This window comes from Homarus americanus, unplaced genomic scaffold (assembly GCF_018991925.1).
Source record: "Homarus americanus isolate GMGI-L3 unplaced genomic scaffold, GMGI_Hamer_2.0 scaffold16430, whole genome shotgun sequence".
Lineage (NCBI taxonomy): Eukaryota > Metazoa > Arthropoda > Malacostraca > Decapoda > Nephropidae > Homarus > Homarus americanus.
In genome coordinates this window covers 5355007-5370191 of record NW_024729259.1, presented here as the reverse complement: position 1 = coordinate 5370191, position 15185 = coordinate 5355007, and the positions used below count along the sequence as shown (strand labels likewise).

At 45.8% G+C, this 15185-nt stretch overlaps 1 protein-coding gene across 1 annotated transcript in view; it reads left to right on the top strand.

Annotated features, from left to right (window-relative positions):
* Positions 1-637: 637 nt before the first annotated feature.
* LOC121866586 (Y+L amino acid transporter 2-like) overlaps positions 638-15185 on the top strand; it is a 20070-nt gene continuing 5522 nt past the window's right edge. The window contains 9 exon segments of the mRNA XM_042366356.1: positions 638-1421; positions 3258-3473; positions 5345-5579; positions 6075-6119; positions 8827-8950; positions 11904-11984; positions 11987-12103; positions 12315-12464; positions 13339-13516. Of these exon segments, the coding sequence (XP_042222290.1) occupies positions 1115-1421; positions 3258-3473; positions 5345-5579; positions 6075-6119; positions 8827-8950; positions 11904-11984; positions 11987-12103; positions 12315-12464; positions 13339-13516 (1453 nt within the window). The 5' untranslated portion in view covers positions 638-1114.

The following is a 15185-nucleotide window of genomic DNA, read 5'->3' as shown; positions in this document are numbered from 1 at the left end:
GGAGCAGGTTATGGCTCCAGAGTTGCTCCTGACGCTGTGCTACACGACACGGCCCGGCAGCACCACCTACCACAGATAAATTCCCTACTGGTTGAAATCTTCCTTGATATGCTTCTACACGCTTATGTATTGAGCTTCCTGCCTCACTGAGTCTCCAAACGTCCTACCTTCATCTGTTCAGCCGATAGTTCTTGTTTTATCGGAGTCTTTTCATATCTCTTTGGACTCGGTTAAGAATCCCGTTGGTCCAGTACTGACGTGTTCCTGCTGTATGGTGTGTCCTCTACCATGTTATTTTCTTAGACCTTGTAATAATGTCTAACTATATAGCTGTATGTTCATAATTGTTTGTCTATGGTGTTAATGAGTTTAGGTCTTAGTTTATTGCATAGCAGCCATCGAGTTTTCACAAGAGCGGGTGGTTAATAAACAAAATTTTTGATAATTTAGCAACCTGTGTGTGTGTCAAATGTTACACACACACACACACACACACATACATACATACATACATACATACATACATACATACATACATACATACATACATACAGATTTGATCGGCAGGTTATCAGCGGAAGATCACTCCAGCACGTTGGGGGCCGCTGCTGCCTGCGATAGTTTCTGCCTGTCGGGATGAGTGACGCTGTGCGGCATTCACTACTGTGTCTCTCACAACACCAGGTGGAACTCATAAAGCTTAGAACATGGTTGTGTTGTATAGAAGAGGTGGTTCTGTGTCGTCACTGAGGTGGGCGTCTTCTTAGGTCTCAAAGTGTTGGAGCCTTACAGTAGTTTAAGAGGCCCTGCTGATATTACGAAGATGACTGGTGAAAGTTGATCAGGATACGAGTGTCCCAAGAAAAGAAAGTGTCTGTTACATGATTTATTCAAGTATGTGTGTTTGATTTCACGGGTGAGAATCGTCGAACATATCGTCAATGATATCGGCTCCGTGTAGATTTTTGACTTACTAGAGGAAGGTTGACGGCCGCAACACTAACAGCACCGTTCCTTGTGAGTCTGGAGTCCCGCGGTCAACATTAAAAGGCGACGTACAGCAACACAAACAACTACCCATGTTCCGCACGTCACCAGTACAAGACGAGGCATCATGAAGGTTCACCCTATGACACCGTCAGTGGGCACGAGCCCTCGGACCACACATGGTGAGCCACATACCGCCACAGAGGGAGACGACAACATCAACACCGACAACTGTGTGGACGTGGTGGAACTGAAGAGAGAACTGGGGCTTCTGGACTGCATCTCTGTCATAATTGGCATTGTGTCTGGGTCTGGCATCTTCATCAGTCCCCGCGGGGTGCTGGAGTACAGTGGCAGCGTGGGTTTGTCTCTCTTGGTGTGGGGGCTGTCGGGTCTCGTATCCCTCATCGGTGCCCTCACCTTCACCGAGCTGGGTCAGTGACGGCAGGAAGTTTTTGGGTGATATGAGTCGTGTTGTGTTCAGTGTTAACATGTGCCTTCCTGTGTCCTTAAGTGATATAGTAAGTGCTTCAGTGTCCTCCACCTCCGGTCCTTCTTTAACCTAACCTATAATCTACAGATGAGGTCAAGTTATACCTTGGCAGGTTCTGTGAATCATATCCCTTTATATCACCCTTTATCATCAGGTTCGGGAACACAACACTCGTCACGAGGCCCAGGTAACGTAGAAAACACCTGTATGTTAGTTTAATATCAGATTATTATAGTATTTGGCTGTGGGGTAATTATAATTTAGTTAATTGCCTGTTAGAAGTATCAAGACCTTTTTAGGCCAAGTTGAAAGAATGACTGGACGTACATGAGGAGACAGTGAAGGAACTAATTAGTCTGCCATCTTAAGACTTCTCCTCCCGCCCAAAACGGAGGAAGAAGTCAGAAGGTGTGGCAGGGTGGCGAGAGGGAGTCTTGATATTTTAACCATTTGAGTGTGTACAGTACATTTAAATTGGTCTATAACACCGCTAGAGCATAAAAATTATACAGTTTTGTAAAGATTTTATCTTACTCTAACCTAATATAGTTTGTAATTACTTAATTTAATCTAACCAAACCAAATCTAACTTAACCTAACCTAGCTAAACATCATTTAACATAACGTAACTCAATGTAACGTAACACAACGTAACCTAACTTAATCCAACCAAACCCAACCCAACCTAGCCTAACTTATAACCTAACCCAGGCATGGACATTGGCTTGTAAACTCACACAAGTTAAAATGTCTATAATGTTGACTATATACAGTATTACCCTGACTTCTCATTTACGCGGTACCTTGCCAGAACCTGACTTTCACTAGGACTTTCACTTTTCGAGGTGCATCTGCTCATATACACGGTGAAGTATAATTTTTTTTTTATTTAGCTCATAAAATTCATACAAATTACCCGGCCAGAATATAATTTACATTGCTGGAATTCTTACAATATGATGATCATTTTGAATATAAACATCATGGATTTTGCATTAGACATACAAATTTTAGATCTAATGTAATAATTTGGTTTACACAAAGCAAATATTTTATCTTTTGTGCAAAATATATGAAGTTTACATTCAAAATATTCCCTGACCTGCAAGGAATCCAGAAATGTCAATTATATTATCCTAACTTTAGTCTGAGGTATTATTTATTACTAAACGTTAAAATCTAGTGTTTTCACCCAAACATTTCTCAGAGAGGTAGGAGCTAGTGAGCTGGGAAGAGGGGGGAGGGATTTGAGTCCATTAGTTGAATGGACATTAACCTGGTGACTGTATTTCTCTTAAATATTAATTGTGTGAGCATACCATTATAAAATTAAGATGTTATTTTTACTACAACATAGGTATTGTGTCGGAAAAAGTGGAGTTTGGGGGTTGTGCCAGTCTCTATTGGAATTAATCCCATATGTTCTGTTGTTCACTTTACGCGGTTTTCACTTTCCGCGGTACCCCGTGGGTTCAATTGACCACGTAAATCGGGGTACTACTGCTATACTTATTTCACTGTTACATTTTCGTCGTTATTTACTCTCAGGTGATGCCACAGTAATGAATTGTGTGTGAATATTCTTTTAATAAATATTGCTTCACTCGTCATAAACTGGATGCATCTACCTAATCCGTGGCCCACATTAATTATAATTTCACAATCACTCTGTGGGCCGCACAGAAACATGGTTGAGGCCGCACGCCATCTCACGGGCCGCGGGTTGCCTATACCTGACCCAAGGCTTGATCTAACCTAATCTTCTCCCCGGCCACAGCCACCATGATGCCGGAGAGTGGCGGGATGTACACCTACATCCACACCGCCTTCGGGCCTCTGCCAGCCTTCGTTTACCTCTGGACAGCTCTCATCATCGAGGAGCCCACCATGAGGGTCATAGATGCCTTCACCTTCGGCACCTATGTCCTCCAACCCTTCTTCCCCTCTGACCCTCCACAAGTCCCCGTCAGACTGCTCGCTGCCGCTCTCATACGTGAGTTACTATAGGGGTCACGTTTGTGTGTGAGCAACTCTGGTCTAGTGTGTCAGCAAACCTGGCTGCTCCCTGGCTACTTCAGTAGCTGATGGCTGACGGGGGTGAAAGTCTCTAGTGTCTGCAGAGTCCTTCTGTACACACGATCAGAATGTTTTTCAGTAACTTGAATTATCGTTGGCTGCCTCCATGATGAAAATTTAAAATTAATTAGTTGAATTGCATTAAAACAAATTAGCAATTGCCTGCTAAAAAATACAAAATTGAAAGTATTTAATAATTCAAGAAAATGTGCTAGTTCGAGGCAAAATATTTATTTCAAAGAACAGGAATAAATTCTTGCAATACCACCAGAGTAACTTCATGCGGAAATTACTAGCTCAGACAAGAGCCTACAGTATACTTCTAGCGGATTCTTCTCTCGGTATCTACACTAGAGTCGTGTTATGCTATCATTAAATTGTTTACCCACAGTGTTGTCTACTGTCTCTAAAAAAATCCTCAAGACCCGTTGGTTTCCCTCCGTGTGGGGTTCCGGAGGTCAGGGGACGCATCTTCCTAAATCCTGGTTAAGATACCGCGAAAGACCTTAACTGAGTCTGTGCCAAGTGCTGTGTACAGGTCTGCAGAGATTCTGTCTTTGTCATCCGGGGTAGTTCAGGGCTGGCGATGATACGTATTGTCGGGTTAAAGGCAGTTTTGACTAAGCCACACAGCTCTGGCAATCAGTTTGATATACAACTTTGATTTCTTGTATGAACTGAATAATAAATACCGTCTTGGTTTATTTACAGCTGACAGTATAATGATGGTAATACTAGACGCCAGCATAACTATAATCAAGGGTCAATATTACAGAAACAACAAAAACAATAGTAAATAACCATAATTGAATATGTTATTACACTGGATAAATTAAGAAACAAATCACGTCTTGACGATTACGTAAATTAAGATAATATAAATGCATAGGTAGTACACATGTTACTATCAGTATCATCTGGACCCGATACACTGCCACACCCAGGTAATGTAACAAGCCAGTGATACGCAGTGATTGATAACCATTGTTTGTTTACTTTACCTACCCAACGTTATATTACGCCCGTAGTCCGCTGTACACCCTACCAGACCAATGTTTACATATAATAATACATAATCAGAAGTAAGATATATTAAGTCTAATGGTGATAAATACTCCCCGCCCGTCATTAAGAGAGGAGGAATATATACTGTATATTGCAGTAGGAAACAGTATCCCGCCAGATGTGGGTCAAAGTGCTCAAAATTCTCTCATCGTTATAGGCAGGTCAGTACAGTATTAAAATGATTAGATCACCTGAAGATTAGGCACCCTAGTTTATTTCACGTGATAGTCTAACACTAACCTTACTTGACCTAACCTACCTGACTTAACCAAACGTAACTAAACATAACCTAACTTAATGTAATCCAACCTAACCCACGCTAGACTATCCTGACTTAACCTAACCATACCTTCTTAACCTAAACATACCTGTTTAACTTAAGTCCCACCCACCACAAGATTGCACCAAGTTATTTAATCATAAAGCACAAATAAACTGGGGTGCCTAATCTTCATGTGAACCCAAACACCGCTAATAAGATCAACATTATAATAATTTATTGATCTATATTACGAAATGTATTCAGGGCTGATAAGAGACGGGGATAGGACAGCTTCAAGGGATCAACTAGGTCATCTGTAGTAACTCATGGTGCACAGTGACTCATGATGCACAGTGACTCATGGTGCACAGTGACTCATGGTGCACAGTGACTCATGAGTACTGGTGACTCCTGACTGTATAAGAAGGCAGTGTTAGTAATATATAGCCGCTTTTCAACAGTGTTCCTGGCGTGGGTCAACTGCCGGGGACTGAAGGGGTCTGTCAACCTGCAGGACGTTCTCATGATCCCAAAGGTGCTCATCCTCGGCAGCATCATTGGCGTCGGCTTCTACCAGTTGGCGACGGGGACCTCCTCCTCCACCAGCTACCAGGGCGACGTCTTCCAAGGCACCCGTCTCTCCGTCGCCGTCATCGCCACCGCATTCTACCAGGGTCTCTACACCTACGACGGCTGGTGGGTCCTCCTGGGTACTGTATTGATGGGGTGGAGGTATAGTCTTCTGCCTTCCACACACACCTCCAGGATAATACTCACACCAACCTAATCGTTTAGACTCTCCCCTTATGCTATCCGGATGGTTCTAACACACACACACACACACACAAAAGAACTCTCTCCCTCCTTACTCAAGAACCCTGAGCTCAGTCCTTCACAACATCTCACATCCTTTAGTAATTGCCCCCCAAAAAAAAACAAAAAAACAATCATTATGTAGATTAAAAACTAAAATATGTATAATGAATGGCGAAAAAAAAAGTCACTTAGTTTTCTTTTTTCTCTCTTGTTCACATGACTTCAAATAATCTACTCTCTCTCTCTCTCTCTCTCTCTCTTCTCTCTCTCTCTCTCTCTCTCGTTTTCTATCAAGGAAAATGACCGGTGACACGAACCTTATACCAGGTGTGGTGTGTGTGTGTGTGTGTGTAATAATCTGGTTCTCTTTCTCAGGGACAACCTCAACATGGTGGTGGAGGAGATGAAGGACCCAGACAGGTGAGTAGAAGCGTCTGTGCCATCAACCACCACTACCACCTGTACCATCAAGCACCACCACCTGTACCATCAACCACCACCACACCATGCCATCAACCACCACCATCATACCACCACCTGTACCATCACACCATCCTGTACCATCAACCACCACCACCTGTACCATCAACCACCGCCTGCCATCAACACACCACCTGTACCATCAACCACCACCACCACCACCTGTACCATCAACCATCAACCACCATCACATGCCATCAACCACCACCACCACCACCACCTGTACCATCAACCACCACCACCAACTGTGCCATCAACCCACCACCACAACCATCAGCCACCACCACCACCATCAACCACCATCTGTACCATCAACCACCACCTCCATCTACCATCAACCACCACCACCTGCATCAACCACCACCACCTGCCATCAACCACCACCACCACCATCAACCACCACCACCACCATCAACCACCACCTGTACCCTTCAACTACCACCATCCACCTGCACCACCACCACCACCACCATCAGCCACCACCACTACCACCATCAACCACCACCTGTGCCATCAACCACCACCACCACCATCAACCACCATCAACCACCACCTGTACCATCAACCACCACTTGTTGCCATCAACCACCACCACCACCTGTACCATCAACCACCACCTGTACCATCAACACACCTGTACCATCAACCACCTGCATCAACCACCACCACCACCACCTGTGCCATCAACCACCACCTGCACCCATCAACCACCACCACCACCTGTACCATCAACCACCACCACACCCATCAACCACCATCAACCACCACCTGTACCATCAACCACAACCTGCACCATCAACCACCACCACCATCCCAGCCACCACCACCACCTGCACCATCAACCACCACCACCACCACCACCGCCATCAACCACCACCACCACCATCAACCACCACCACCACCTGTACCATCAACCACCACCACCACCTGTACCCATCAACACCACCTGTGCCATCAACCACCACCACCACCTGTACCATCAACCACCACCTGCACCATCAACCACCACCACCACCTGTACCATCAACCACCACCACCACCTGTGCCATCAACCACCACCACCACTGCCATCAACCACCACCACCACCTGTACCATCAACCACCACCTGTACCATAAACCACCACCTCATCAACCACCACCACCACTGTACCATCAACCACCACCACCACCTGTACCATCAACCACCACCTGCCATCAACCACCACCACCCCTGCACCATCAACCACCACCACCACCTTCAACCACCACCACCACCTGTACCATCAACCACCACCACCACCTGTACCATCAACCACCACCACCACCATCAACCACCATCAACCACCACCTGTACCATCAACCACCACTGTACCATCAACCACCACCACCACCACCTGTACCATCAACCACCACCACCACCATCAACCACCACCACCATCAGCACCATCAACCACCACCTGTACCATCAACCACCACCTATCCATCAACCACCACCACCTGTACCATCAACCACCACCACCACCATCACCACCACCACCTATTTGCCATCAACCACCACCTGTTCCATCAACACCACCTGCATCACACCACCTCACACCATCACCACCACTGCCATCAACCACCACCACCACCTGTACCATCAACCACCACCACCACCTGTACCATCAACCACCACCACCACCTGTACCATCAACCACCACCACCTGTACCATCAACCACCACTACCACAACCACCTGTACCATCAACCACCACCACCATCACACCACCTGTCCCATCAACCACCACCACCACCACCACCTGTACACCATCAACCACCAACACCACCACCACCACCACCACCACCACCACCACCACCTGTACCACCACCCACCACCACCACCACCACCACCACCACTACCACTACCACCACCACCACCACCACCACCTGTACCATCCACCACCACCACCACCACCCCACCATCACCCCACACCACCACCACCACCACCTGCCATCAGCCACCACCACCACCACCACCACCTGTACCATCCACCACCACCACCACCACCACCTGTACCATCACCCACCACCACCACCACCACCTGTACCATCAACCACCACCACCATCACCACCACCTGTACCATCAACCACCACCACCACCACCACACCTGTACCATCCACCACCACCACCACCACCTGTACCATCAACCACCACCACCACCACCACCACCACCACCTGTACTCAACCACCATCAACCACCACCACCGCCACCACCACCACCACCACCTGTACCATCAACCACCACCACCACCACCTGTACCATCACCCACCACCACCACCACCACCTGTACCATCAACCACCACCACCACCACCACCACCACCATCATCAACCACCACCACCACCACCACCTGTACCATCACCCACCACCACCACCACCACCACCTGTACCATCACCACCACCACCACCACCACCTGTACCATCAACCACCATCCCCCACACTAAAACTTAAGACGTTGTTCCTCGATGATCCTGTATAATGTTATTATGAATCTTGATAATGTCATCAGTATTTTACCTTTGTTATGGTGTTAAAAGATATATTATCATTATTACGCTAACAAGACTCGGAGTTGATCTGGAGTCACACAGTAAATATGTTACCCTGTGTTTGTGTGTTTCGACAGGACCTTCCCTCTGGCGACGGGGGTGTCCCTCAGCTTCCTGACGGTGGTGTACGTCCTCACCAACGTGGCCTATTTCGCTGTCCTCTCCCCTCAAGATGTTATGTCCTCCACCGCTGTCGCTGTTGTAGGTTGTCATGTTGTTGTGGTTTGTTATTTTGTGTGTGATGACATTTTTATAGTTTCACACGCACTTTGACACACACACACAGGGTGGTGTAATGCGTCTTGTGTGGCAACATTATGTTTGTATTAAGGTGCAGGCACTGTTTGCTTCCTCTCGCTTTCAGCTACCGCCACTGGCTAGCCTTCCCCTGCCAGTACAAAACCTCTCCACCATCAAGACTCCTGCTGTGCCTCCTTGTGGTATCACACGGTAACTAGGCGCCTTGCGTCCTCAGGCTAGTCCAGCAGGAGATCTCGGAGCACCATTGGGCCCTAGAGGAATAGTGCACGGGCATGTGGTCACGCCCTGGCGCCTACCAACCACTGCCCTGCTGCCTTGCAAATAAACCTTGGACGGCATAAGGGTACGGGAGTAAATTCGAAACGAAAAATTAGTGGTGGGGCCCTGCATCAGGCAGACATGCTTCCAGAGCTCCAGTAAGACCCTAACGGAGGAATAGGCAGAAGAGGTGACCAATACGGAAACCCAATGATTACACCGGCGGATGAAGGCAGTGCAAGATGGACAGGCCACTAAGGCGAAACCCAACAAACTGATCTATCGGCAGTCCATTGCAACTCTCCCTCTCCCCAGTTGTGCAGCTACCTGCACCACTGGACCAGGAAAAGGAAGAGCCAAGACGTGTGGTAACAGCCTGCGGTCCTGCCTCACCACATAAATCAACTCGCGTCCATCCATCATCCAGCTCATCATATTTTTCATCATCAGAACCCAAAACCTCTACAAGTCCTATGGCAACAGAAGAGTGGCGACGGGAACGAGCAGGGAATGACTGCCGGGAGTCTCTAGTCATAACTCTGCACTTGGGAGACATAGATAAGATGGTCGTTTATGCTCTGGGATCCAGACAGCAATGCAATCCGGTCCTGTTTGTACGACTGAGCAGCCCTTTCCAGGAGCCACTGCTCACCCCACATGGGGAGAAGGCTAGGAAAGGTGCTCTAAACATAGCCTGCCTAAAAAACCAGCCTGACTGGGCATCCGCACCAAGTAAGGTCATCCTAATGCTGTCGAAAACATAATAACAAATCAAAGCAAACACAAACTAAACAACTTCTTCTGGTCGCTGCATGGAATGTCAGAACCCTTCTCGATACTAGCATAAATGAGCATCCAGAAAGAAGAACCGCCCTTGTGGCAACAAAGCTGTCTACAGTAGGTATAACATCGACATAACATCCAAGAGCGAGTCCAGGCCCCCAGACGAGGGTCGTCTTACAGAGCGGGGGTCTGGTTATACCTTCTTCTGAAAGAGTAAGCCTACTGCGGAGAGAAACGGCATTTATGAAGTTGGCTTTGGTATTTCCAATCCAGCCTAATATAGGCTAATTGAAATGCCTGTTGGGGTCAACGAGCGCCTCTTGACGCTCCGAGTCCCACTGAATCACTCGCGTCATGCCTTCTTCACCAATGCATACGCCCCAACACTGGATGCAGAGGATGACATAAAGGAGGCCGTTTACGTCGATCTTGACAGTGCTAACCTCTATCCCCAGAGAAGATAAGGTTGTGCTCCTTGGTGACTTTAATGCCAGAGTTGGCAGAGATGCTGACATATGGCAGGGAACCATAGGGAAAAACAGAGTGAGTAAATGTAATCCCAACAGCCTACTTCTCCTCCTCAGCAAGTGTGCTGCACACAACCTCACTATCACTAACACCTTGTTTAGAGTTAGCTGAGAAGACAAGGAAGAAATACCAGTATTCTTGATGACACCAGCTGTAGGAGCATCGAGCTTACCATTATCCATGCGCAACTACACTGGACTTGCCATGTTACCCTCATGGACGACAGTACTGTAGACTGCCATGGCAGCTACTTTCTCCCTAATGAATGGTAAATGTAACATTGACGGGCAACGGAAAGGTAAGGATAGTCTTAAGACAAACCCGAAAAAATGCCAAGTCGACCCCCCCACCTGGGAGAAGATCACTCCACACTGTAACGCTTGGAGGAGCACCACTCGAGGTGTCAATACTTCCGAGTTACCCCGACTGCATACCGAGGCAGACGAGCACCAACGCCGGAAAGATGCTGCTGCCGCCTCTCCCGCACTAGATGTAGCCCTCTGCATGTGCAACACCTTTGGACACCCTGCCGGTATACTGTTAAAAAAACTTGTAAAATTTACAGAGAATTCACTGGTTATATTGTTGCCAAACATTTTCTGTAAAATTTCAGAAGATTCTGTATATATTTTTACAGAAAATATCTGTTGAATTAACAGATTGTTTGTACAATTTACCATATCGGCCTCTCTAGTCACCTCAGAGCTCATCAACGGAGGTGACATCCTTAATAACTCATATCATTGTCTCATAGCTGAATGATCGTCATACTCGATTACAAGTTACAGCAAAGTAGTAGTGACGTGTGTGTGTGTGTGTGTGTGTGTGTGTGTGTGTGTGTGTGTGTGTGCCGTAGTTCCATGACCATGGAACCTAGAGACCTGGCTTTGCTTCCTAAGGGGACCCTGGGGGTGTGCACCTCGGAGATACTTTTAAGTTTGGCTCAGATAAATAAGAATTTTGGGGGAAGAGTACATGTCCCACCTAAAAGTATTAGGGTAGAACTGTAGATGATAGTGTAGTTGATGTAGTGTAGATGATAGTGTAGTCAGAGATAGGCTATGAGCTGTCCCTTAAAAACCAACGCAGCAAAACTGGGTCCCCTATCTAATTACTGTATAATATAGGTAATGCAACGAAATTACTGTTTATTTCCTAACCAATAACGACTCCTCACTGTACAAGTTCCATTGTTATTCTTACGTCCTTTTCCAACAACTTTTGATGTCCTGCAAGAGGTATAAAAAAATAATGGTATTTTACACAACTCTTTTTTTTTCTTTAGACCTTTTCGTCACTATCATTATCTTGTGTTACATCACAGACCTTCGGGCAGGCTGCCTTTGGGGTGATGGCGTGGGCGGTGCCTGTGTCGGTGGCTATTTCCACTCTGGCCTCTCTCTTGGCAGAGACCTTCGCCTGATCCGCATGGTGTTCGCAGGGGCCAGGCGAGGCCACCTACCCAAGACCCTTTCTCTCATCAACATCAAAAACTGCACTCCAGTCCCCTTTATCATCTTCATGGTAATCTACTCTTATAAAGATTCTCATAGTTTTGTCACTTCTGCTGTATCTAAACTGCCAAGATGTCACGTAATGATGTTCACAACGGGGAAATGAATAGACTCTGTAGAGAGATCCACGGAAATTAACTCTGAAGAGTAGTGAAGCTCTTGAGCGAAAAAAAAATCTTACCTCTACAAGATTACGTCCAAGAACCTGTTTACTCTTCCAGACGATCCTGACCCTGCTGTTGTTATTCTCGCCGGACGTTTACAGCCTAATCAACTTACTGGCCTTCAGCCACAGCTTCTCTCGTCTCTTTGGCACCATCGGTCTCCTCTGGCTTAGGTACAAGAGACCAGAGTGGAAGAGACCCTTTAAGGTGAGAGTCACGTGAGAGTCGTGGCAACAGTGGCCTGGGGATGAGTGTGTATACGTTAAGAGTTAAGGGAGATGTCGTACTTTACTGGGTGATGACACAGTGTGAGGTAATGTGTATGAGAGATGAGATAATTATTATCTTGGGTAGGAATTAAGTAATAGACAGCAGACGCCACGATAGAAATCCTTTAGAGAAGAGTTTTGGGAGGCGAGGTGTTTCCTGGGCGAGAAGCGTAGAGCAGAGTCCACTGGAAAGCTTCTGGATCATGGAGTAACAAAGTCCTGAAGTTTCTGATGGAGCTGGGCTCCAGGCTCACTGAAGTCACTGGAGACTTCAAGGCATCTAACTACATATTCCAACACCCCGGTAAAGCGATCCAGAGAGGGAATGTTTGCAGGCGCCCCTCACCAGAGTAGCTTAGGGAACCATAGATCTGTGATGGTTTATTTTAAAGTCATTAAACAGTAACTCTTTTCATGACAAATAAACATGTGTATAAATCATACAGGATATAAAATAAATCACAGTAAAAATGGGTCCCACAGGACTAGTGGGCCATAAGGGACGGTGAAGATACATTACACAGTTACTAAGGTTCGGTAAACAAGGATGCAGCGTGGCCGGTACTACACTTGGCAGCCCTCGCCTTCTCATCTGTAGAGTCAGGTTCTCATTTACAGCTGGGTGAACTGTCTTGTGTTAATATCTGAAGCTCAGATGATAATCCAACTCTAATTAATATTGTTGATAACAATTTACACAGTCTTCTAATGACCCGGTCAATACATTCTTGCAACAGATGTTTAACAGAGTGCATTAATTGTGTATCATGGTGCAAAACAACAATGTTATTAACCTATGTTATTGTGGGCAGGTGTGGCTGGTGCTGCCTGTGTTCTACTTGGTGTTGTCTGTGATGCTGGTGGTATTCCCGGTGGTGGAGGAGCCCGTCACGGTGGGTATAGCTCTCGGGGTCATCGCTCTGGGCGTCCTCGTTTATTTCCTCTTCATCTACCGAAAAATTGAATCCAGAACCTACAATAGTTTATCAGGTGCGTAAGTTTATACTTTCTCTACGCTACTCACTGATCCTTTCAAGAAATTATGACGTGAACAGGACTTGATGTATTGTATTTCAACCTTCTTGGCCTCGTGCAGTTGTAATGCTTTTTGTGTGTTACTGTTAGGAAGGTACTGTACAAGTATATAGTCAGCCAGCCAACCTCCAGAGTTCTGTTGAAATTTTGGTTTGTTGGCATCTCTTTGTTACACGCAAACCAACTAGCAAGATATCACGAGTGTAGTCATTCGCCTTTTTATAGACTGTCCCATACGTTTTAGTACAATCTGACAATGTATTAATTAATCACCAAGAGCATCAAATATAGTCCACTGGCTCATTCAGATCACAAATATACACTACAGATGAATGTATCATATAGCATAAATTTACAAATTCAGTTAGTTATGTTCTCATATGCTCATTCGTAGGGCCAGATTAGTTCTTTTGTTCTACTGTACAAAGGCTGGTCTGCAATAGCAGCAGTTTACTTTTGACCAAGATGGTGTGTGATATCCTGAAAACGATGGGGGACAGTTGTCACTGTGTTATCATAAGTACTGGCATCATGCCTTGTGTTGTTAATGGATGGATTAGCTACAGGCAAGCTTCATTAAGTGCAGCAGACCATGATGGGATCTTCTGCGCTTCATGGTTATATATTCGTGACAGTACCCAGGCCTGCGTTTTCTACATATTTAGTAATCTGCTGTCTTCCAGGTTCCATTTGTCCATATTGATATACCCGAAAATGCAGGCTTTGGCCGTAGTCCAGCAATATAAGTTAGGGAGTCTAGTTCTTGCAGTTTCTGGAGAAGCTTCGGGTCAGGTGTTCTGTCTCGATCAGTGCTGTGTGGTATATTAGACGGTGCAGGTCCTTGTTGCCACAGGTTCACGGAGTTGCATGAAATGTATTCTTCTCATCTAATGTTTCTTCAATGATGTAAATGTCGTTGGATGATGCCAAGACAATGCATCCAGGTTCATAATGAACCATTCCTCTGGGAATGTACACAAAGCCATTCGGCTCATATGGTCGTAGTCTGTCATTGGTGATCGACATGTCAATTCTACGAGCTGTATCGATTCCAATGATGTGCCCAGCAGCATGTAAAAGTTTCACTAAAGTCTCTGAGCGTGTAGCTTGGTAAGGGGCTAAACTTAGACCAATATGCTTTAGTGTCAGTTTCTTGCTCTTGGATGCTATTTAGATTGTAAGAGGGCAAACTTTCAATGTTTGAGGTTGCCACTTTATTTTAATTTATATAACCTTGGTTATATTTCTTTTATTCTTGTTTCCAAGTTTTTCTTTTCTTTAACTTCTAATTCATTTTCTCAAAATATTTACCGTATTTCTATCAGTGTCTCTTACTTATTTGTTTACTTCATCTTATTTACTTATAATCTCAAAGTTACTTAGTTATATTCGATTCTGAGGGTTAACCTGGGAAACCACATTCTTCTCTCTTCTTACACACACTCGTGTAATTGCTGTGCTTACATCTTACAGCTGCCACCACCCAGGCTTTCTTTAGAATATAACATTGTGGGGTACGAGATATTTGTTCAGGATGGGACGGAGAAATACAATGTGCTCTCTGTATGCATATTGTATTGGATGTACAATGCAGCTTGGTGCTGGGAAGGCAGCGTGGTTACAA